The 22,733-nt window shown below is 50.2% G+C and overlaps 7 protein-coding genes across 7 annotated transcripts; 3 read left to right on the top strand and 4 right to left on the bottom strand.

Moving 5' to 3' along the window:
* Positions 1 to 1,952: 1,952 nt before the first annotated feature.
* On the bottom strand, positions 1,953 to 3,214 carry VTN00DRAFT_5175 (uncharacterized protein; the record flags this gene model as incomplete). Its single annotated transcript, XM_069431679.1, has 3 exons — positions 1,953 to 2,600; positions 2,686 to 2,870; positions 3,052 to 3,214. 3 exons carry the CDS (start codon positions 3,212 to 3,214, stop codon positions 1,953 to 1,955), a joined length of 996 nt encoding a protein of 331 aa, XP_069290690.1.
* Positions 3,215 to 5,926: 2,712 nt separating this feature from the next.
* On the top strand, positions 5,927 to 7,234 carry VTN00DRAFT_5174 (uncharacterized protein; the record flags this gene model as incomplete). Its single annotated transcript, XM_069431678.1, has 1 exon — positions 5,927 to 7,234. The coding sequence occupies one exon, from the start codon at positions 5,927 to 5,929 to the stop codon at positions 7,232 to 7,234; it is 1,308 nt and encodes a 435-aa protein (XP_069290689.1).
* Positions 7,235 to 9,091: 1,857 nt separating this feature from the next.
* Positions 9,092 to 10,305, bottom strand: VTN00DRAFT_5173 (uncharacterized protein; the record flags this gene model as incomplete). Its single annotated transcript, XM_069431677.1, has 6 exons — positions 9,092 to 9,440; positions 9,508 to 9,645; positions 9,707 to 9,849; positions 9,911 to 10,026; positions 10,157 to 10,175; positions 10,249 to 10,305. 6 exons carry the CDS (start codon positions 10,303 to 10,305, stop codon positions 9,092 to 9,094), a joined length of 822 nt encoding a protein of 273 aa, XP_069290688.1.
* Positions 10,306 to 10,846: 541 nt separating this feature from the next.
* VTN00DRAFT_5172 (uncharacterized protein) lies at positions 10,847 to 12,934 on the bottom strand (the record flags this gene model as incomplete). The annotated part of the gene is made up of 2 exons (XM_069431676.1): positions 10,847 to 11,611; positions 11,696 to 12,934. 2 exons carry the CDS (start codon positions 12,932 to 12,934, stop codon positions 10,847 to 10,849), a joined length of 2,004 nt encoding a protein of 667 aa, XP_069290687.1.
* An 814-nt stretch (positions 12,935 to 13,748) lies between these two features.
* On the bottom strand, positions 13,749 to 14,889 carry VTN00DRAFT_5171 (uncharacterized protein; the record flags this gene model as incomplete). The annotated part of the gene is made up of 4 exons (XM_069431675.1): positions 13,749 to 14,115; positions 14,175 to 14,514; positions 14,574 to 14,667; positions 14,740 to 14,889. The coding sequence occupies 4 exons, from the start codon at positions 14,887 to 14,889 to the stop codon at positions 13,749 to 13,751; spliced, it is 951 nt and encodes a 316-aa protein (XP_069290686.1).
* Positions 14,890 to 15,298: 409 nt separating this feature from the next.
* Positions 15,299 to 16,158, top strand: VTN00DRAFT_5170 (uncharacterized protein; the record flags this gene model as incomplete). The annotated part of the gene is made up of 2 exons (XM_069431674.1): positions 15,299 to 15,559; positions 15,634 to 16,158. 2 exons carry the CDS (start codon positions 15,299 to 15,301, stop codon positions 16,156 to 16,158), a joined length of 786 nt encoding a protein of 261 aa, XP_069290685.1.
* Positions 16,159 to 18,600: 2,442 nt separating this feature from the next.
* VTN00DRAFT_5169 (uncharacterized protein) lies at positions 18,601 to 21,006 on the top strand (the record flags this gene model as incomplete). The annotated part of the gene is made up of 9 exons (XM_069431672.1): positions 18,601 to 19,282; positions 19,385 to 19,509; positions 19,588 to 19,758; positions 19,812 to 19,908; positions 19,966 to 20,037; positions 20,118 to 20,156; positions 20,217 to 20,467; positions 20,561 to 20,786; positions 20,855 to 21,006. The coding sequence occupies 9 exons, from the start codon at positions 18,601 to 18,603 to the stop codon at positions 21,004 to 21,006; spliced, it is 1,815 nt and encodes a 604-aa protein (XP_069290684.1).
* Between the last annotated feature and the right edge of the window lie 1,727 nt (positions 21,007 to 22,733).

The following is a 22,733-nucleotide window of genomic DNA, read 5'->3' as shown; positions in this document are numbered from 1 at the left end:
ATGTAAACTCAAAGGATAAGAATGGTCGGACACCACTATTGGACGCTGAATGCAATTGGCATGAGGCAGTGGTTGAGCTGCTTAAAAAGGCACACCAATCCTCAATTGCCTAGGTGGAAGCATTCTGTCCTCTAACTGAACGTACCTAGAGAGTGATCCCTTCCATCTTCAATTGGCCGCTCGGACCGGAAGAGTTTTGTTGATAGAAATCCGTTCCATGCAGGGCACATGGCAATATTGATTCGGCTCCAGATTCTTGTCAATCTCAGGTATGAGTGCAGCTTCTGTTAGAACTCAATAAGGGGCAGTGCACGGCATCAAACACAATACATAATGACGGAAACTTGCCAGAGTATGGTATGTGAACGGTTCTGCTTTCTCGAGGATCAGTTAGGAGGGAACTGGAGGATGTATCAATGAGATGAGTATATTCTTTGTTCAATACTTAGAGGCTAATTTAGTTCCATCTCTTGCAGTGTAATAAAAGGTGGAATGCTCATCCTTCATGCTTCCCATGGTTGTCTGGTTACTGCAGCGAGGTTCTACAAGTAGTTTGATTGTTGGGCTAATGCTATAATAGGCAGAAGCATCTGGTGACTATATAGATAGACTTCCCCAGCACCAAGCAAGAGCGCGACAAGTTGCTCATGATGGGCAAGCTTCTCCCACAAATCAAGAACACAACGAGGTGCTGATTGCCAGTCTCCATATCAACTAAATTACATGATCAGCCGTGATGCACCATACGTGGCTACCTATCTGCATGACAGGGTCACGATAACAGAGCTTGAATGTCAATCAGAATAGAATCGACAGGAAGGGACTCTTAATGGGTGTCGCCCCAAGTTAGGTGCAGACCTACGAATTCTATGGTCTTTGGGTCCCAGTAGAGAGACTTTCTTAGATGGAACTGAATATAAGAACACTGGACGAGCTCAGACTGCAGCTCACTCGCTTTCCATAAATTTTAAATCTAGATGAGGTGTGGTTTAATGATTTCTGGACAGAAGTGTTATAGTGAACGGGGATTCACTGATGTGTATCGACATCGATGCTGTTCGCAATACTAGGATTTTAATAGAGCTGCGTTGGAGTAAACACTCTGTTTAAGTCTCCAGAGAAATCTGTGTAGACTACTCTTGGTATTTCACGAAAGGAAAAATGTAATATTTTATCTCGAAGACCAGTCAAGGTAATTAATTGAACATGTTCTGTTTACAATAGATATCTGTTGGCTCTCCTGTCACCGCAAGCGGTATCATGCACATTTTGCGCTAATAATCTTACTCTCTATGAAATCCATAAAAATAGAACGAGCTTTTGAGAGTAGAGGGAGGAGGAAACAGGTCAGATATGCTTCCAGTTGGTCCGTTCGTCCCAGTTGTACTTCCGTCAACCGAGCGAGGATTGAGACTCGATTGCGCCCCGTAAAATGCCTACACAGAAGGCCTGCGGTAAGAAACACGATGGGATAGAAGAAAGCAGTAAAGATACTAATGTAGATAGATGAAATTACATAGAGAGTAAACAGTTGCAGATTAGAGAGGACAGGATTAGCAGAAATGCCAAAAGAGTTATCACAACCCGAGTCCTCCCTTATTGCGTTATAAAAGGTGATTCGAATTCACCCTTCAGACAGCCTTGGTATTTTCTTAGGGGACGCATGTTTACTCTGAACACATATTCTCTCGAAGGGCCGTTGATTTCGGGAAATAAGTCTCCGCTCTATAGCCGTCTTGTACAGTACATGTACTTGCAAGGGATGCTCAGATCTATGTCTCTATTTGCATTGTCTTAAGTCGCTCAAATCATCGTCATCGTCGTCATCATCATTATCATCATCATCACGGTCATCTTTCTATCTACATAAATGCAAAGTCTATGTATCCATCAGATCACATCTCCCGGGATGCATATATCCGCGTATACATAAAACAACCCGGACCTCGACTTCAAGACGGCTTATTCACTTTAGCCCAAACATCCCGCGACGTCAGCACGGTAGTGAGAAGCATCGTTACACCGATCGTGAGCTGCCCAGCATTGGTCCAGCCAACGACCGAGGCCGGGATAAGCAAGTCGCAGGAGTCGACGACGAGATGCGTCAGGATAGAGGCGTAGGCGGCTGCTGATGCTGCTGCTAAGCTGGTGGTGGTGGTGGTGGGAATTGTCTCAGGGATGTTGTGGACGTCGTGGACATCGATGTTAGAGAGGTCCCTGTCCTTCTCTTCCATTTTCACTTTCTTCTCGTGGTCCGATTTCTCATTGTCGGAGTGAAAGTCGGAGTCCGAGATCGAACTCGAGTCTGAATCATAGTCACTCTCACCCGTCGACACGCCTCTCTTGTGCTCGTGCTCGTGCTCGTGGTCTGAGAGATGGATTCCCTTTTCATATTCAACTTCTCTCTTCTTCTTCTCCTCGCAGGCCGCGCCTCTGTTCTTCCTCCTCTTCTTCCTCTTCTCGACTTGCTCAACAGCCGAGGCGAAGAGCGACCAGAGCCCACTGATGAGCGACAAGCAAAGAGCATAGAACCACAGCTTGTGCGCCTCGATCAGGACGTCCAGACTCCAAGTAGTCTTCCACACGCCCATGGCGTCCAGCTATAGATAGCCACGTCAGCAACTCACAATGAGATCGAAAATCAAAATAAAGCCAAAGGCAGAAGGAGAGGGGGATAGAACGCACGATCGTAAAATTCTCCAAGAGGAAATACATGCCCAGCATACTCCACTTGCCAACCTCCATGGTGGTCATGGCGAAGTCGGCGCGGTCATACTGAGCGGTCGAGGCCGCCCGGTACCCTTGGTCGAGAACGGCATAGGCGCGCTCGAAACACTCGAGGAATTTGAAGAGGCGCAAGTATCGACGTCCTAGATTGTAGAGATTCGAATCAATAAAACAGAAATAAAAGTTATCATTACGTGGTAGGCAGAAGAGGCAGAAGAAAGATCCATGGGAAAAATGCTTCGGCAGACCCATGCAAGCAACCCAATTGACCACTACATCTACATATACGACACATTAACTAAACTAGAAAAGCAATCGACTCACCCAAAGCAAGCTGAGACCTGATGGTCCCCCACCTCGAAGCATAGACGGTATTGACAACCAGCACGGCGCAGATCTGCGCGATAGCCTGGAACAGCCGGAGGGTCTTCTCGAGACCGGGCAGCGAGTTGGTGAAATTGGAGAGCTGTTTCGCCAAGGTTGGCATGGTCGGCGAAAACAAAGAGATAGTAAACTATGTATGTAGAACAGACAAGGGATGTTTTCAATGAAGATCAATGGCTCAGTCGTTCCATGGATGTGTTGTTTTGGTGTGGTTGACCTTTGAGGCTTTGGCCAACTAAAGCTCACTCCACTTGTGGAGAACTGGGCACTAATTAGTAAGCCACTTGAACTGGCCAACAGAATGAGGAAATAAAAATAAAAATTGGAACAGTGTGTGTGTGGTGGCCTGGAGAATGTATCCGTGCTCTTTTTATCTAAGGTTATCGTCGGTTTATCGTCCCGATCGGCTCTGTCACATGCCGAGGGTATGAATGAATGCATTTGCTATATAGAAGTTATGGAACGGTTCAAATACTATCCAGAACATTTCGTGTCTGAGTCGAAGCAACGTTGGCCGCTGCTATGCCCTGCGCGTCTTGATATCCTCTTTCTGTTGTAGGGGCGACATGGTCATTGGGCGTTGCTGTGTTCCGTGACGAAAACACAAAGAATAGATGCAAGTTCCCTTCAGGGAAAATGAAAGGCTGCTTGTCGAAATTGCTACCATGGCTAATTTGTAGCGCCTAGCGCTTATGAGAGATGGGATGGGGGACGGCATGGTATGATATGACGACGACGACAATGACAACGATGATGATTTCAAAATCCATCCGTAAGCAGTGAAAATGCAAATACGCTGAATAGAAGAGAGATGTACCAGCGGTGTGAACTGGGACAATATGGAAAGCTTCTGTATAGGGAAGATTGTCGGTATGGAGGTCTCAGGACGGGCAGTCTCAGGATGGATATCTGTTGGAGGTAGTACGCCCGGCCTGCTCGCTCATACCAACCTCGTAGAGGTCAGCCTGCGTCCTGCCTCCCGCAACACACGCAATCCAAATATCGAATCACACACACTGAGAATAACTCAATTACTTGGAGGGGTTTTATAGACCACAACCGCAACATTCTCGCAAAGATATGACTACTCGAGCCAGCTCAGGTAGTCCCTTGTGGTGTCTCGATGCAGACCTCACATAAGATAAGAGTCAGTTATCACTTTTCTTGTAGTCTAAGCATAGTGATCAGTGATAAGTGCAAGTTCTAATTATAATTCCCCGATCAAAAGACTTTCCGGACCTCCTCCCGGGCTTACATTAGCATGCCGTAACTGGGGCTTGCCGAACGCACTCAGAGCAGTTATCAGTATCAGAATGGTCTATTGGAAGATTCTCTCGGAGGACGAGTGGCGAGGTGCTTTGAAGAAATAGCGCTTGCAGTTCTAAGGAGCCAGGGCTCTTGTGATAGCCTGATCGAGTTCGCTCAGCCGGCTTGAGATATTGCAGCTATCGTACATACATTACAAAGAGGGTAGAGCGTGATAAGGGGAATATAACAACAGAATGAATTGGCCTTTAATTACCCCTTGGGTATCACATGGGTAAGAGTCGAAATTGAATAGTATTGGAAACAGGACAATGGTATTCAGTCTATTCAACACTTGAAACACCCTGGTTCGTGGCCCAATAACAAAGACCTAGCCTCCTGCATTCCTGGACTTGTCGTTAAGCTCCGGGGTGGGCAAGAAGCAGCTGAACTATGCTGATATGGCCATGGTATTGTGCCCAATCTGATGGTGTCTGTCCAGTCCGGTCGCGGGAATCAGGATGCACCTTTGGAAATAAGCAGCTGGACCATTTTGGAGTTACCACTTCGTCTAGCTGTGTCAATCGGTTTGGATCCACCAGAATTTGGCTTTCTGAAATCCGCTCCCCGTTCAAGCAGTAGTTTGACGACTGCAAGATGACCCTGTTCTACTGCTGCATGTAAAGGTGTCCACCCATCTGCTCTGGCCACTTTCACATCTGCTCCTTTCTGCACAAGACACTGGACTATCTCAAAATACCCATGGTATGAGGCCCAGTATATTGGGGTTGAACCATCATCACGGTGTGCATTAACTTTTGCTCCGCGAGTAAGAAGCAACTTGGTGATTTCAAGGTGACCCTGGTCTGCTGCTGCGTGTAAAGGCGTCCAGCCACCATCTCTGGCGATGTGCACATTTGCTCCTTGCTGCACAAGATACCTGACTATCTCAGAACACCCATAGTATGTAGCCAAGTATATTGGGGTCGCTCTTAAATTAGTGCATAAATTGATTTTTGCTCCATGATCGAGAAGCAGCTTGACCACTTCAACGTGGCCATATCTTGCTGCTGCATGTAAAGGTGTCCAACCACCTGCTTGGTCCAGTCCCACATCTGCTCCTTGCTGTATAAGATGCTCGACTATCTTAAGATGCCCATAGAATGCAGCCAAGAATACTGGGGTTGCTCCTTTATTATTGCGTAAATTGACTTTTGCTCCATGTTCAAGAAGCAACTTGACCACTTCAATGTGGCCATCCCTTGCTGCTGCATGTAAATGGGTGTCACCATCTGAATCTGCAGTGTTCGCATCTGCTCCTCGCTCTAGAAGGAGTTGGACAACATCGCTATTACCCTCTTTTGCTGCCACGCCCAGCAGCAGCATTTTGTTCTTGCCTGCCGCCGTGGAGAGTACAGGAGGGCTTTCATTGGCATTCCGGGCAGTCTCGACAGTGCGTTTCTGGTACGTATTGGAGCCGGAACTCTTGTCAATCGGAGGCGTAGAAAGTGGAGGGGGGGTTTTAAGAGTCTCAACGAGAGGTGCTCTCTCGTGCACTTCATCAGGTGGTATGAAGGACAGGATTTCCTTTGCGCATGCTGACGCCGCAGCTGCAGCGAACGGCTGCCACTTCTTGTTAGTTGCAGAAGTGAAGGATATATGGGAATATGTCGATCCGAATAGGGAAGCTCTCCTAGAGTTCACAGAACCCCAGGAACCGGATCCTAGTAAGATCAAGACCAATGCAACATCTATTGCTGATCTAGATGAGCCGGGACGAGAGATATATCGATATCAATGGCGCAAATACGAACGAGACCTAGAGCGTCACGAATCCAAGGTCAGAGCAGTGCGAGATCTCAAACCCTTCATTCAGCAGACAGTATCACGGGATAATTTGCACTATACCTATGACAGCAATGCCCATAACATCCTTATGGCCCTAAAGAAGCGTTTCGCCCCTACTACCAGGTATCGAGAGCTTGAGATCATAACAAAATGGAAGGCTCACCCACATTTGCTTCGGCAGTCAAATATAGACAATTGGTTGACGACCTGGGACTTCCTATATGACAAAGGCAAAGCCCTCAATATTCCCGACTTCCAGGACAATCGACCAATGACCGATTTCATGCTGGCAGTCAAGTCATTGATCCCCGGATTCTATAGCCACTGGTTTGGCAGGCTCCAGGATGATCTGACCTGTATAGGCTTCCATGAGCTTGTCCAGAAGTTCCGCGAATGGAGAGTGGCTGAGATGAGTGATCCGCGCAACCAGCATGATATACCATTTGTGACATTGAAAGGCAGAAGCCCTGGGGGAAGACAGCCAAATCAGCCTGGATCTAGACCTTCAAATCAACTGCGAGAACCCCGTACATGCATCTGTGGGATACAACATCGTTTCAGCGAATGCCCATATATCATTGAGTCAATCAGACCTAATGGGTGGAGTCCTGATCCCAAGATTGATGAGAAGTGGAAGAATCTCATCCAGTCAAACTGGAAGATCAGGAAGGCTGTCAAGAAAGCACGTCAGTACATTGAGCAAAATGCTTCAAATTCAGAATCACCCAGGGAAGCTTCTCAGTCATCGAACCAAGATCGCTCTTATGGTGCCCATCAAGATATTGCCTTCGCCACTACCAAAGCAAGTTATTCAACATGGGACAGTCCTCATCCTCTCTGTGACAGCTTCATCCTTGATTCCGCGTCAAATATACACGTCTGCAATATTCGGGACCGCTTCAAAGACTTTCGACCTGCAGGATCTGACAATATGGTCAAAGTTGGTGATACTATGACCGAGATTGAAGGATACGGCACTGTGGTATTGAAAGTAGTCAGTCCAGATGGAAAGCCGTTGAATAAGAGATGAGAGAAGGGAAGAGAAGGGTCTAAACTTCTCTAATTTACTTATCTTCTGTGATTTAGAATGTTTAGCAGTTGGACTTCTTAACTCTTCATATTAGTGTAGAGCTCTGATACTCTGCTTCCTTTGAGGAGGAAGAGGAGTAGTGTAATGGGCTAGCTGGGCAGACCCCAATTCTGACCTGGTTCTGCCGAAACTGGAGAGAATTTGAATGGTTAGGTACTTAGCCAGAAAGGTTCAGCATCGTGTAGATAGTTTCAAGCAACTTCTTTACCCATAGGCAATACAGAATGTTCACCCCCTTCACAGGTATTATCCTCGGCAGAGCAAGCAACTACAGCTAGAACCTCTCCTTGCTTACCTATGCCCATATGGTCTGCTTCCTCGGCGAAGCACGTAGTGATGTCACCACTTCAGCAGCAGCAGCAGCAGCAACAGTAGTCTATTATAGTCTGATGCAGTTGCCTTTTCTTGTAGCACTAGGTACCTATGCAGAGTCACCAATCTAATACAGGCGGTGCCATTTTCAGGTAAGAGGCAACAAAGTATCATATTTGTCTTATCCCACATCCCTCCATGATGATAATTCTTAAGGAAGAAAAACCTGCTAAAAAGCCCCAAAGGAATTCTATATGATACACTACTCAGGCACAGAGTATGACAAAAAGAGATAATGTTGTCTTGGGAACCATGCTCTATAGACTCCATCCCTATCTCTTTTCATAGACTGAACATGTCAAAGACAGAACCCCCCCCTTCACTGTGATCTTATGCTGGCTGTGAGATTCAAATACAGATTTTAATTTTGGGTAGGGCCCCACACCTACCGAGGACTCTTCAATGCACACCTGGCAGCCCTAGCACACAGCTAACAGCTGGCTCCTTTAAGGATTAAATACTACTTTTTTTTTAAACAAGGTTAGGGAAAGGAGATAAAATACTTTATTCTAAAAAATTTTTATCCAGGAATAATTTGGAACGGCGGACCTAAGACTTCTTAGGCGGAGGCTCGTTGGGGTTATCTTGAGGACAGAAAGCAAGATCTTGAAATGATCCATCTGAGTTCTTGATCCAACCTAACCCTTGATCCATCTATACCCACGATCGCACTTGACTTGGATCCATCGGATGAGTAATTCCGGGCAGAACTCATCATGTATATAAGACACTCCCTAACCATGGGGATTGGGACCCCGTGGTCAACTCAAATAGCAATCCCAATATTAACATTGCTAGTAACGGCCTACTCATCTATCTCTTTCCCTTGCTTTCCGTCCTCAAGATAAACCCGACGAGCCTCCGCCTAAGAAGTCTGAGGCCCGCCGTTACGCCTTTTGACCTTGACCTAGGTAGTACTTAGTACCTACTTGCACTCTTCCACTGAGTGGATGGGAACAGGGATGGGGAAGTTGAGCATCGTTCATAGAACAATAAAAAGAAAGCCACAGCTGGATACGTTTCAGCTGAACCTAAGTTCCAACCAAGTTCAAGTCAAAGTCAACACCGGCACTTGATTCAAACATGACAGGTTGAAACCCCTCCCTCTGTGGAAAGGTTTTCTAGTATAGGATCGACACATCGTACGTATATTATTTCACAAATAATTTCGCTTGTTCGCTTGCTTTCTATTTATCGCTTCCGCATAAGCATGGACAGACGGACAGACAGACAGATAGGGACTATAACGAAAAGACCGCACGAAACAAAAAAACTCAAGTATTTCCGAGAATGTTCGAACAGCTTAGGGACTAACGCAACGGAAAGAAGGAAGAAGAAGAAGAAGAAGAAGAAGAAGAAGAAGAAGCCATGTATGTTCAATATTACATCCTCTCGTAAACAGGCTACGCAGGTGACGGGAAAAATCTACCGTCCCTTCCCACCGGAAATGTCCTGTCCCAACCGATATCCTCCAACCTTCTCCCACTCGACCTTCTGCCTGGTGATCGGCAGCTGTCTTCTGAGGGTCTTGAACGCGCCCTCGTTCATACGGGTAAACGCGCGGTTCAGCTCCTCCTGGTAGTCGCGCTCCGCGGCGGCGATGCGGGAGATGACCGTCTCGGCGGAGAGGGAGGGGATGGGGATGTTGATGGGCTTGTTGGTCTTGAGCGAGACGTTGCCGTCCTCGTAGTAGTGGACGTCGACGTTGATCTTGCCGGTGAGCGAGGTGGACTCGGACACGGGGAGCTGGTAGACGGCGCGGTAGCGGCCGTTCCTGTCACGCAGACCAGTCAGCCATGTATCTACATGAACGACGGCACACCAAGCGGCTGTCCACTCACCAGAAGTTGTTCGGAGAGTACCGGTTCGCAACGAGCAGGATGACGAGTGCAGAGTCGTTCTCGATCGGGTACACGCCGTACGAGGAGCTGGGGTAGTGTTCGGCCGCGTGTGCGGAGAGGGACCGGAGGAGGGATTTACTGCAGAACACTCATGAGCAAGAGACCCATCGATCCCGCAGCCAACGTCGAGGCTACTCACATCAGGTCTGAATGCTGCGACTCGAGAGTGTATGACTGCGCAGCCGATGCCTTCTGGGTGACATGGTCGAACTCGAACGACGTCTGGCTCTCGACATCGTAGTACCGGTTGTCCTCGAGCTTGTTAAACTCGCTGACGATGACCTATCCACCAGTCCCAATCAGCACATGTCAGGACTACTCGTTATACGGAGGTATAGCGCACCTCCTGGCTCGCACCCGGCAGCTTCACCGTGGCCAGCTGCTTCTCGTTGTACCGCGCGAAAGCGGGGGCAAGGGAGGGGATGACATCGGGTCCGTCGGCGGTCAGAGCCTTGATATCTGTATTTCAAAGGAAAATAGTTTAGTTAATCGGCTTCTTTGACGGGGGTACAGCGAGGCGGAGGTGGTGAGACACGCCGCAGCGGCGTCCGGTGCGGGGAAGTTCATGACGGGGCAGGGGACGGTTTACCGGCCACGACATCGGAAAGCTGCGAGGTAGATTAGCATATCCGGTCTAATAACGAATGCTGCGACCAGAATGTAAAGGTTGTCGTGTCGTACCTCGCCTGGAGGGGCACCCTCAATGAACGAGGATGCGATCTCAACGGTGGAAGCCATGAGCACTAAAGAGTCCCAGACTTTCACAAACGAGAAACAGAAGACGGAAAAGAAAAGGCGCTACTGGAAATAGAAGAGATAATGTCCGTGAGAAAAGAAACGGGACGTCCAGGCCCACGTTGGAATGAGCGTGAGATCGTCGACGGAGACCTGTCGGTGTCAACAGCGGGCGCGGCAGAGGAAGCTTAAGCGCGACAAGCGCCGAACACGTGGTGAGATGTGGTACGGAGTATATCCGCAGAACACCTCGTCTCCCAACATGCTACAGAGAGTGTATAATATAATTTTGGCACGACAGCTTCATCTAAGGCTAAAATCCGGTAGCTCCGCTATATTTATAAACAAAGACCAAGGTTAAGAATATCAGACTGCTGCTCCGACCCGAAAGAACGCCTTCCCGCCTCCCCAACTCCCTCACCACTCATGCTATGTCAGTAGTCAACGATGGAAAAGTAACACCAACTCGGATGCCAAAAGTGATGGGTACAACAAGAAATATAGGAGTCGTGTAAAATATAGAACGGCAAGGAAGAGTAATGCGTCATTCGATGCTCATATTCATCAAACCATCGTTGGTCTCGTTCATGCCCTGCAAACCAACCCGCTTGATAGCGCCGGTATGGGGACTGCCGCTGCTGCCATTCTCACCAGACCCAAGCGCCCCAAGGGTCGAGCGTGGCAGCTGGCTCCAGGTGCCGGGGTCCCTCACCACCGGGGACTGCGGCATGACCGGGCTGCTCTGGACGCTCATGCCGGGGGACACCGCCCTCCGCTTGAAGGAATTCGGGTCCAGATCGTCATCTCTCCGCCGTTTGTTCACTTTACGTGTAAGCTCAGACGCCAGAGGGGGATTCGAAGCGTGCGGGGTCGAAGACCGCGATCGATCGAGAGGTCTATCGCCAGCGGCCGAGCTGAACACGCTCGACGGCGGTGTCTCCATCGCAGTATCTTCCATGGTCGAAGATGTGCCCGACGGACGTAGGGGCGGCGGAGGAGTGCGGTAGCGTTCATCGAAGGAATTCCAGAACTCCACCCCGCCCGAATTCTTCGTCGCCTCGTGGCTGAAGCTGCTTCCCGCTGCACCGCCGTCCGTAGGGTTCGCCGCCGGCTCTGCACCATCCCCTGTCGCTTTGGTCTCAAGCGACCGGGCGACGGCTGGTGGTAAAACTGGTGATCGTGGAGGTATGATCGGATCGCTCTCGCGTACCTGACGGATCACCTCTGCCTCGCGCTTCGCTTCGCTATCAATGGGCGCGCTCTCCTCCATGAGCGTGGCGCGTATCCGCGCAAAGTTCTTGGTTTTTGGCTGCACATGGTTGAATTAGCACTTGCTCATTGATTGGGAAGCTCATCGATTGGGCAGGTGGTTCAGCAATCAAAGAACACTCACCAGCAGGTTTCCCCGCCTCGTCACTGCACGCCGGATCACCCCCCGGGGCCCGCCCTCGGGGTTCGACAGCCCAGCGGGGCTGCTGCCCCGGGTAACCTGGCTTTCCCCATCATCACTCAGATCTGACAGCTGAAGATCACGCGTTCCCAGGCTTAGACTCTCCCGGCGCGACTGCAGAGCACTCCTGGACAGATCCCGGCTGAAATAGCCCCCGGTCGAGGTTTCGATGCTCTTGATGACCGGAGGTGACAGCGGCCCGGGACTGGGCTTGGAGCTGTTCCCACTGGCACTGCTTGAACTGTGTCTACTCCTTCTCGTGCGGTACCGAGCCCGCTGGAAGCTCATGAGACTCGCCGCCGCGGGAGAAGGGCCGCCCATCCAGTCATTACCCGGGCTCTGGAAGGTGCCTGGGGCAAAGGGATTCAAGCCACCACCCAGCTTGCTTACTTGTGGCGTGGTGGTGATCATCATGCTATCTCTCTCTCCATCCATTGGCTCGTCGTCATCCTCGTCGCTGGTCGTCGTGTCGGAATCAAGCATGTTCACGCTGGAGACCGAGCTCGAGATGGTCGTCCGATCCGCAGGGCCCGAGGTCGAGAAGGGATGGGCAGCACTGGTGCTTGGGGAGGCCAGGCCGGACGACGTCGCTCCTCCGCGCCGCTGCGGTATCGTCACGCCGCGTCCGCCAATGGTGGGCGACGAGTCCGGAGAGGACTCCGCAAGGGTGGAATGATGCAGATTCGTGCAGGCACGCGAGAAATCCAGACCCCTTGACCGTCGCGGGAGAACAGAGGCGGGAGAGCCATAGATGTGGGAGGAATCGAGTTTAGGAGACAGCGGAGCACGGCTTATGACCGAACCGGGGCCGGGAGTCGCGAACAATCTCGGGGGCAGATGCAGAGACAGACCGTGATGGGCAGAGTGGGACCTCTGCGGCGTGGCCGGGCTGGAGGTCAGAGAGCTGTCATCTTTGCTGGCACGGACGAGCTCTCCCGACGCGGGCTGGGCGGAGGACGAGGGCTTCGCGGCGTCGGACAGGGAGCGGGACTTGGGCGAGGAGCGTTGCGGGGGTTCGAGATGGTGGCTGTCGTTCTCAGTCGTATTATTGTTTTCTTCGGGCGGAGTCGATTCAGGCTGCTCTTTGCGCTCCCAGAGCTGTTCGCTCAGCTTGCTCTCGAACGGGGCGGCCGCGGAGGGGTGGAAGGTGGGCGTGGAGGTCGACGGTGTCCCGTTGGCCATGGCGGCAGGCTACTCGAGAACACGTTAGGCCAGTCCACACACGATGCCAGTAAACATGGTGCACGTTGCCAGCAGCGGGAACAGTTGGGTAGCCGCGCGAAGATCGATGTCAGACAGAACCCACAGCGATGAAACTTTGCGGGCGGTGGACAGGATGGGAGAGCTCGACAGTGCACCAGGCCTGGTTAAAGGGATCAATGGCTGGAGGAGAACAGCAGGGAGACCAGAGACGCTTTAAGACAGCAGACACTGACAGGCTCAGATGGGGCGATGGAGTCTGCAGCTCCAGAAGCAGAAGAACAAGAAGCTGTTCGTCACGACGATCCTTCGCGCCGCTGCCCCGCCCTCACCGCCTTCCATCGGCTTCGGTTGAGAGATCTCCTCCTCCGTCACCACAGCGATCCCGATCGTGGATCGGGACGAATACCATTCTCCTTGCGAAGGATACAGTCAGATTCCGAGAGCAGGGCGTGTCCTCACGGTGGGCTCAGGTCTGCCGCACTGGGGTGGATACCGTGGGCGATGTGGAGCTCGGGAGTCAAGCTGTAACATGGCTGGAAAAGCCTGTCTAGCTTCTGATCCAGTGGAGACGGGCGTGGACGTCCGTCGTGAAACAGTTGAACGCTAGTAGGCCATAAAACAGCTGGGGCTGCTCAATTGAGATCCCCCTTGCATGAAAAAGGCCAATTCCTCTCGAAACATATACTGCACACCACGACGCTTTGCTTTATAAAAATACGATTTGACTCTACAGGAACATATTAACTAGGACAGATACACGCGAAGACGATACAAGTCGCAGTTTACTACGTCTCTACCGACCACGCGCCGACGGCGTCTCCGCAAGGCCGTATGCCTCCGTGTCTCTCCAGTCGCTCCCTTGGGCCTGCTGTTCTTCGTCGTCCGCCAGCTTGCTGAAGCCGTCCGCAGTCGCAGCATCAGACTTGTCATAGGGGACGTCGCATCGAATCGAGCACGGCGATGGATAGTAGCGCCGGTAGGAGAAGTAGGCCACTAGCGTGCCGAGGATAGAACCGCTCGTCACATCGTAGACATCGTGTCGGTAGTCCTCCCAGCGGGATATCGCGATCATCAAGGCGCCCAGCAGTGGTGCCAGAGAAAGCAGGAAGCGCGCGAGATCCACCCTGGGTCGAAATGCATGCATCTGGCCGGCGAAGAAACTGCAACGGGAGGCAGGTTGTTAGCAATTGAGGTAGGAATGGTGAGAAGAGTTACTCACAGAGATAGATATCCCAGGCCACCAAACGCAAAACTACTGTGACCGCTGGGAAAGCTCCTCCAGGCTTCATCGAGGATGTGCTGGTTGGTCTGAGTGCACACCCTGAAGGTGACCAATTGGTGTTCTGGAGTTCCCTTCTCAGGTTTGCAGCGGGAGAGGAAGTCCGGTCGTGGTCTGCCGACAGCATTCTTGATCACATCGGTGAGGAACGAGGTCAAGGCCAGAGTGGCCAGGAGTCCGAGAACCGTGACATGAGCTTTATGCGTTCCAGGGCGGGAGAGACCGATCCAGATGAAGATGATGAGTAGGGGAATGAAACCAGCATATATAATCAACCACACTGCCAAATAGAGGAAATTAGCGGGGCTTCTCCCGGGCGCAAGGCTGGCGGCTTCTTACCAACCGGCACCCGCTCGTGTTCAGCGAACGGGAATTGTATGGCCCTGTTGTCCAGCGAGAACATGCGATGGAACGGATTTACAAACAGCTGAATCTATCAAACACCAGATCCGTTAGCATCACTCCGTTGACGGCTAGCGGTACTCAGTAAGCAGGGCAACACTACCAGAACCCATCCTGCAGCGAGGAAACCCAAGGCAATATAGTCGGCAGCATACGACCGACGCCAGGAACGAGCCAGAGCACCGGAAATGCCAGGTCGGCTAGCCAGAGGAGCCGCTCTCCTCGTCCCCGTAGACAAGCCATTGTGAGACATTTCTGTGATACGCGTGTGGTCGGAAGGTTCAAAAGGATTGTGAACAGAGGCAGCTGTTGCTAGTCATGTCGGGAACAACAGTTCCAGTAAAGTGATGTACAAGAAAAAGGAGAAGTGCAGAATATCAGGAAGAATCGTAAGGATACATCTCACGTAACGGCGCGGAGCACGCGACTGGCAAGGCGGGAAGCAGAGCCGGCGGAGATGTGAAACCCCTGCCATCACCGGCGGAGAGCACGGGCCAGAAACGTCCCCGACCGGCGTGTAGTCAACAGCTCCGCGACTCTCCCTCTTCTGCGCCCAGATCCATTCACCTGAGATAGATAGTCTTCTGCTAACCTACGATCTAATGCTATAACCTGAATCAGTCTCAGCACCAGCGGCTCTTCTTGATTCCATCCCTGACACCATGGCCGACGGCGGACAACAGAGAGCCCTGACGGCCGCGTTTCCCCCGCCTCCCCCCTTCTGGAAGCACTTCACACCCGAAAATATCCAGAAGCTAGAAGAGATCAAGCAAGAAGCCGCAAAGAAGGAGGACGCAAAGCCGAAGAGGAAGTGGTCTCCTGCTGAATTGCGGGCGCTGGATGTGCCACCGGAGCTGCGTTTTCTCGTTCCGCCTGAAATCCCCAACTCGGGATACTACAGTGTCTTTGGTGAGCTGCAAAGCGTATGTTTCTCTCCTCTACCTTAGAATCCCTCGTTTCTGTCGTTTATCGATGCTAAAACACATCTACCTTGTAGCTTTCAACCGCGCTTCCATCCTTGAAAGACCAAGGCATCGAGCAACTCTACCCCTCACCCCCAGCAACCGAAGCCGGTGACACGTCCCCCTCACGACCAGCTCGGCCCCTCAACCATGCCTACTACTTGCTGAAGATCAGCAAATCCTTGCTCCTCAACTTCCTGGAATTCGTAGGCGTCCTCTCAATCGCACCGGAGCAATTTGAGTCCAAACTCGAGGATCTGCGCAATCTCTTTATCAATGCCCATCATCTCCTGAATTTGTATCGACCACACCAGGCTCGTGAATCTCTTATAATGATGATGGAAGAGCAGCTCGATCGGACCAGGGAAGAAATCCGGCAGATGGATCAGGTGAAGGAGAAAGTCGAAAGCATCCTTGAGCGGCTGAGACTGGAGGGGTTGGAGGCAGACGCCGCCACGGACTCTGTCAAGAAAGAGACGGAGAAGGGAACGGGGCCGGACGAAAAGACAGTCGAAGAAGCCCGACAGATCTGGAATTTGCTAAGTGCGGACGATGACTGAAGTTCAAACGTCAATGTCGCGGGGCTTTCGTCGTTACCAACGACCCATTCGCCTTCTACGGGATATATCTTTGGCCGTTTCAAACGATGTTATGACGGGTGTGATATGACCTGCTGTCGGACCAAAAGTCGAGTCGGCAGTTTCTTCCCGGGGCGCGACTAGTGCTGTCACGATCTCATACAAAGCTACGGCATCTACTGGTGCTTCACGGCAATGGCAACAGAACACGAGAAATTGATTGAATCCAGCACCCATAGGTGCGCGCTACCGTCAAAATACTGTGCTGTTATTATTTTCCGCACCTGATCCCCCGATGGGGCTCAAAGGTCGGCAGCGCTTTTATCCGACCCCGGATCACGTGTCGCGCCAACCAGCTTAAAATCCCACAAATTTTCGCTTCCGCTTTCTCTTGTTCTATTATGTCTCCGTCCGGTTTCACAGCGCGCAGACTGTTTCGCAGTCATGTGCCGCTTGATTACTGGAACTGAACGTTGTCCTGATGTTGGGGACAATATGTTTTCGATATCGGACGTTGATGGACCAAGTTGACGGGTGTCAAGAACAAAGACCCGAGTCATCGGCGCAGGTCCAGCAATTTTGAATGGAATCGCATTCCCAATGGGGATTGCCCGTGATTATGTGAAGGAACGACGCCTTCTGCCTTGATGATGGCTGCTCTGTCGCCAGATCTTCTGCCTCCGAGAGACATTCTGATCATGACAGCTTTTGGTATGTACCATCTTTGTTCTTCATCTGCCTTCCGCCTACCATGATGATTGATGCCTTATCAATATGTTTCAACCCCATATGAAAGCACAAATGTGTTTATTGATTCTACCCGTGCATCTACTATCTGAACTCTAAACTGTTTTGCCTCTGGCCTCTGCTGGCTATTGCTGTGTCGATATCTGCCAACTTGAAGGAAACAACCTTACTGACATGTTTCTGTTTGCAGGTGATTCGAATATGACCCTTCGATAGTGCAGGTAGCGCAAGCTTCTAGATGTAGAGCTAGTTTTTGATACCCCAGAATTAATACAATTGTTTTCTTCAACTATAGGCCATAAACGTATAGTCAAGCGTCAATTCTAAGTATCCGCAAGCGAATATGTAATGGTTGTATCAGAGGTGAACTCGAATTGTGTTCCAGGGTGCCCGCCAAGCGTTTGTGCAACCCTCTCCCACTGGAATATAAATCACGGGGCGTGCTTGAATCCTGTCAATCTCAAGTTCCTCGTCAAAGAACTTCAAAGGTGACCTGACCCCAGAACCCGTTCCTACTATGATTTGGTTCCTCCTGGACTACTGTTTCCTGGCTCTACCGTGAGGTGTTCAACCGGAGGGCGTGACTTTACGGGTGCGCGAGAGGGATCCACGGGTCACCGATGTCTTGTCAACTTTACACCTAATTATGCAGTACCTACATCGGATCAAGAAGTGCCTAATGTCAGACTCCTCAAGAGTCGCAATTCCATTCGAGTCGTCCTAGGCCGGAAATTCTTTCATGCTTCCCATCCGCTTATTGTTGTCTTGGTTATCGCTGTCGCTAGACCGGAGCTTGTATCAACAGTGAACCACATCGCTAGAGCAACCTTTCGGATAACGATCAAAAAAAAAAAAAAAAACTTACCATTGATTCATAGCGGTCTTTAGGGCTACGGTCCGGGGACTAATCGAGAGACACCAGAGCTCATACAGCGCAGCGCATGGATATCTTATCACTCAGCTATCGCTTGTTGCAGGCGTTGAAAGTCAACCCGACGCCGCAAGTGATGTCACATAAGCCCTAAGAAGCCAAGGTCTGATTCTATATCAGCATGGCGCATGTCCCGTGCAGAATGCATTATATTCTGGATCTGAACACGAGGTTACGATGGAACGTCGGCGTTTTTCCCCCTTCATCAACCACCTCTCGGAATCAATCCCAGCTCTGCTGCTTACATACGAAGACAGACAGGTGGGGTAGGCATCCCATCATAGATTCAATTCAGGCGTCGAAGAATTGCTCCGCTAGTAGCGCCGTTCATTGCCCTTTCGGGATCGGACGCCTGTATCCGACGATCGTGTCCGAGGCCATGCGGGGTGCATGCAGATGCAGCCGAATGCGGTATGTGATAGTGGATGACTTCAGTCGCGGATAATGGATTTCCCAACGATCTGCACCCTGTCTCACAGGACGGGGATGCACGTCTTTTGCATCTTTCGATGGCTAGGCCATCTGGCGTCGGGGGCCTTGCGGTAGAAGATCGCTGTCGCTTCCTGAATACTTCCTATCAGCGAGATATATAAGCACTGGACGCCTTGCCTAGGGTCATAGGCAGGTACGAGGCACCCAGTGCCCGGGGATTTTATTTTATTTCAGCGCTGAAAGAAAGACAGTCCCACTGCCAACACCCTTGGAAACAACAATCTCTCCTTGCGTTGTGAAATCCCTCTGGCAAAATGACGGTCACGCCCGAGACCAGCGTCCTCGCGACCCTTCCATGCTCGTTACCGACATCGAATATCCCGGACGAAATCGATGCGGTGGCCGTTGCAACATCCTTCGCAGAGCAACTCGACCACTTGGACCGGAATAGCTTCGTCCTCGACGCGATATGGCGCGATACCTTCGCTCTCACCGGTACCATGCGTACCTTCTACACCGCAGGTTCTATCGCAGCAGCATGGACGGAGCTCACGCATCTACGACAAGCAAAATCGTTCACTATGAACTCCCGATTCGCGCGTGTTACTCGGCATAGCCTCAAGGTGTGCTGGATCGACGTTGGCTTCACGTTTGAAACGGCTTCAGTGCCAGAAACGACCTGTTCTGGGTTCCTATCCCTTGTCCCGGCACCAGACGGCACTTGGAAGATCTGGGCGATGAAGACGATTCTTGAGCGGTTGAAGGGCCAACCGAGTGTTGATGAGCTTGAGCCCGTATCGAACCTAACAAATGGCGTGCACTGCCAGGCGAACGGAGTTGGGTCGGTGCCGCACTTTGACTGTGTTGTGGTCGGCGCCGGACTGGCTGGGTTATGTACGGCTGGCCGGCTCAAAGCGTTGAGCGTGTCATATCTTGTGATTGAACGGAATAGCCAGGTCGGTGATAACTGGGCCCTTCGGTATGACTCTGCGAAATGTTAGTATTCAGTTTCAACTCGCCCTTGTCCATTGCAGCTTCCAATATATAAAAAAGGATGAAGGAAAGAAGGGAAACTCGCGCTTTGCTGACTATCGATAGTGCACACAACAAGGGAATATGCGCATTTGCCGTTCGAAAGAACGTTTACCCCTGACTTCCCGGAATTTCTAACCAAGGATCATCTCGCCAACGCCTATAGAGCCTGGGCAGCAAAGTACGACATTGTAAGTTTCTAGACCTACTTTCTCCCCGTCACGGCTCTCGATCCCTTCCTGGGGAATCACACCTAACAATTCCCTTAGAACATATGGCTATCTACCAACCTAGAATCCGGGTCCTGGGATAAGACGAAAAACAAATGGACCTTACAACTTCGACAAGGTGATCTCCACCGAACAGTTTCATGCTCATTTGTGGTCATGGCTTCCGGGGCAGCATGTCAAGTGCCATTAATGCCAACGTACCCGGGTCAAGTATGTCCCCGCTGAAGTCAGTTGTTGCAAAGAGCCGGTTCTGATGGTACCAGAAAGAATTTCACGGGCAAGTCCTCCACTCAGTACACTATAAGAACTCTATTGCGTGGAAAGGGAAGCATGGCATTGTCATCGGCAGTGCAAATACCGGTAGGTCTTCCGCTCGGCGCAAGTCGCGTTAACGGCTACTGAGACAGATTCATGCAGCTCATGATGTGGCCGAAGACATGCTTGAAGCTGGCCTGGCTTCTGTCACAATGGTCCAGCGAGGGAAGACATGTACGTGCAATACATCCCATAATATTCCTCCCTGACCAAGCCTACTGTTCGACATGGAAATGCTGATAACTCGTTTCAAGTCGTGTTACCGGTCGAATACCACAAGAAGTCTGCTGATGGTACATTTTTCCTGTTCTACAAACTTCTTGCGGTTTTATAAAAACACTAACCTGATATAGCGCTATACAACGACAAGATCCCAACAGAACTGGCCGATCGACTGTCCTTCTCCACTCCTCTAGCCGTGACCAGGGCAATAGCTCGGCTTAGGCTTCACGCCCAGGCTGCAATGGATCCCGAGCGCTTTGACGCGCTGGAGAGAGCCGGATTCAAGACGGAACGATATGGCGATATCGCCTTCCAGATCAACGAGAAGCTTGGCGGCCATTACATGGATGTAGGCGCTTCAGCTAAGATCGCGAAGGGATTGGTATGTGGTTTGAACGTGACAATCTCACCTGAGCCTTCTTTTCCTCTCCTCTCATTCCATATCCTAATTCAATTGGCTAACATCGACCAAAAGATCAAAGTCAAATCCGACGCCCTCCCTGTCCGGTACACCAAAGACTGTCTCGAATTCAGCGACGGCAGCCACCTCAAAGCCGACGCCGTCGTATTCTGTACCGGTTTTGCAAACCTGCGCGACACGCTCCGCGAGCTTTTCGGCACGGAAGTCGCCAACGGGCAGGAAGATTTCTTCGGCTTGAACGGCGAGGGGGAGATCAAGGGTGCTTTTAGGCCTTGTGGACGTAAGTCTCTTTTCATCTATCTACTCAGTCGTGCGAAATCAAACATGCTGAACTGAGCCTATACATAGATCCCAATCTATACTGTATCGGCGGCACCATCGGGCACGCGAGGTATTACTCGCGGTTCGTGGCTCTGCAGATCAAGGCCGCGCTGCTTGGGACGCGTTTGCCGGTGTATGAGAAGACGCCAGTTCCGGAGTCTAACGTCCTAGCAAATTGAAAGCCAGTTAGTACTATCATGGAGGTGGTAGAATAAGAGAGAACTCGGTAGATATCATCTTACTTTATTTAAGTAAGGATCTAATTGGATAATTGTACCTAGGTATATAGTTGCTTGTTTGTTTATCCAATTTTGGTGTAATATACAACGGGTCCTATATATCCTTTTTTTATTACAATGCATGTAACTATATATACAGTACAGGTTAAGAATTCGTCTGATCAATAGTTTCAATCACCTTTACAGAACCCGGTCCCGTCACCGGCCATGCTCTGCATAGTTAAAAAGTGCCATGGCATAGTTTCCAAGAGACACTAATTGCTCACACATAACCTATCTATCAATCCATCCATACCACCCACCTCTATCTATCTATCTGTTAATTTAGGTACTGAGTAATTAACATCTCCAACCGAAAGATAAATAAAACACCAGAAATATGGGGAGGAAAGAAAGACTCACATCCAACCCAAGACCTAATATCCACACATCGACACTATCCAAATCCCCCGCTCCTGCAATGCATGTATGTATGTATGTACAACCTATAAACATGAACATACACCAGTAGGAGAACAGCGGATTGAATATTCGGCTGACATTGATTTTGTGTATTTCCTTCAGCTATGTTAATATGAATTCCCGTGAAGCAAAACCAATAAAATAAGAAGAAACCTGCTGAATATTCCAGTGTTATGATCGGCATAGGACTACGTGGACTTGCATGAGACAACCCAGGACACGTGACTGACAGTCCACAAAGTAGTCCAACAGGGGGACTACAAGAAGGACTATACAGTCCACAGAGTAGTCCAACAGAGGGACTACAAGAGGGACTATACAGTCCACAGGGCAGTCCAACAGAGGGACTACAGAAGGGACTATAAACTATGTATATAAGACACTCCTTGACCATGGGATTAGGACCCTGTGGTCAACTCAAATAGCAATCCTAGTGGTAACATTGCTAGTAACAGCCTATTATCTATCTTTTCCCTTGTCTTCTGTCCTTCAAGATAAACCCAACGAGCCTCTGCCTAGGAAGTCCTAGGCCCGCCGTTACATCCAGCTCTTTACAGATGTTTCATCAGCTTCTTATAATAATAAGTTTTGCATATTGTCAGCCTGCTAATATTGAATCCTGTCAGTATTGAATCCTGTCAGTATTGAATCCTGTCAGTATTGAATCCTGTCAGTATTGAATCCTGTCAGTATTGATTCAATACAAAGCCTAGGCTAGTACAGAGGTCTTCATGGTTTACCCAACCTGTAATGGAATTATCTTCCATCCATACAGTGTGATCCTTAACATTCTTTGTTTATGCATGCAGCATTAGAAGGGAACAGTGTCTGCACAGTTGTGTTTGCAAATTCCCTCCTTAACTTGTCAGTAACTCTGAACATGTCACAAAGATTCTTATGTTTGAGGAAACAATCCACCAGAACCCAGATTCCATGGATACCAGCTCAAAGGCGGAAAGGTGGCTCGATTATTGCAATAGAGCCATCTTTGATCTTTGCAGTGCCAGAATGGGGATCTATGTCATGCATCATAGCAGGCTATGGAGCTTTGAGCCAACACTCCTCCAGTTTCTTTCCACTCTTGTCAAATAGATAGTAGACTATGGCTGCGGTGGAATCGCCCTTGGCCTCGTGCCCCATGGTTATCATTTCTCCAGTAAGTGGGTCGATCTTGGGATGTTCTGTGTGGGTTGGAGTAGTGTATT

Source organism: Thermoascus crustaceus (assembly GCF_041956765.1).
Source record: "Thermoascus crustaceus strain CBS 181.67 unplaced genomic scaffold VTN00scaffold_2, whole genome shotgun sequence".
Taxonomy (NCBI): domain Eukaryota; kingdom Fungi; phylum Ascomycota; class Eurotiomycetes; order Eurotiales; family Thermoascaceae; genus Thermoascus; species Thermoascus crustaceus.
This window is presented reverse-complemented; position numbering and strand designations above follow the sequence as displayed.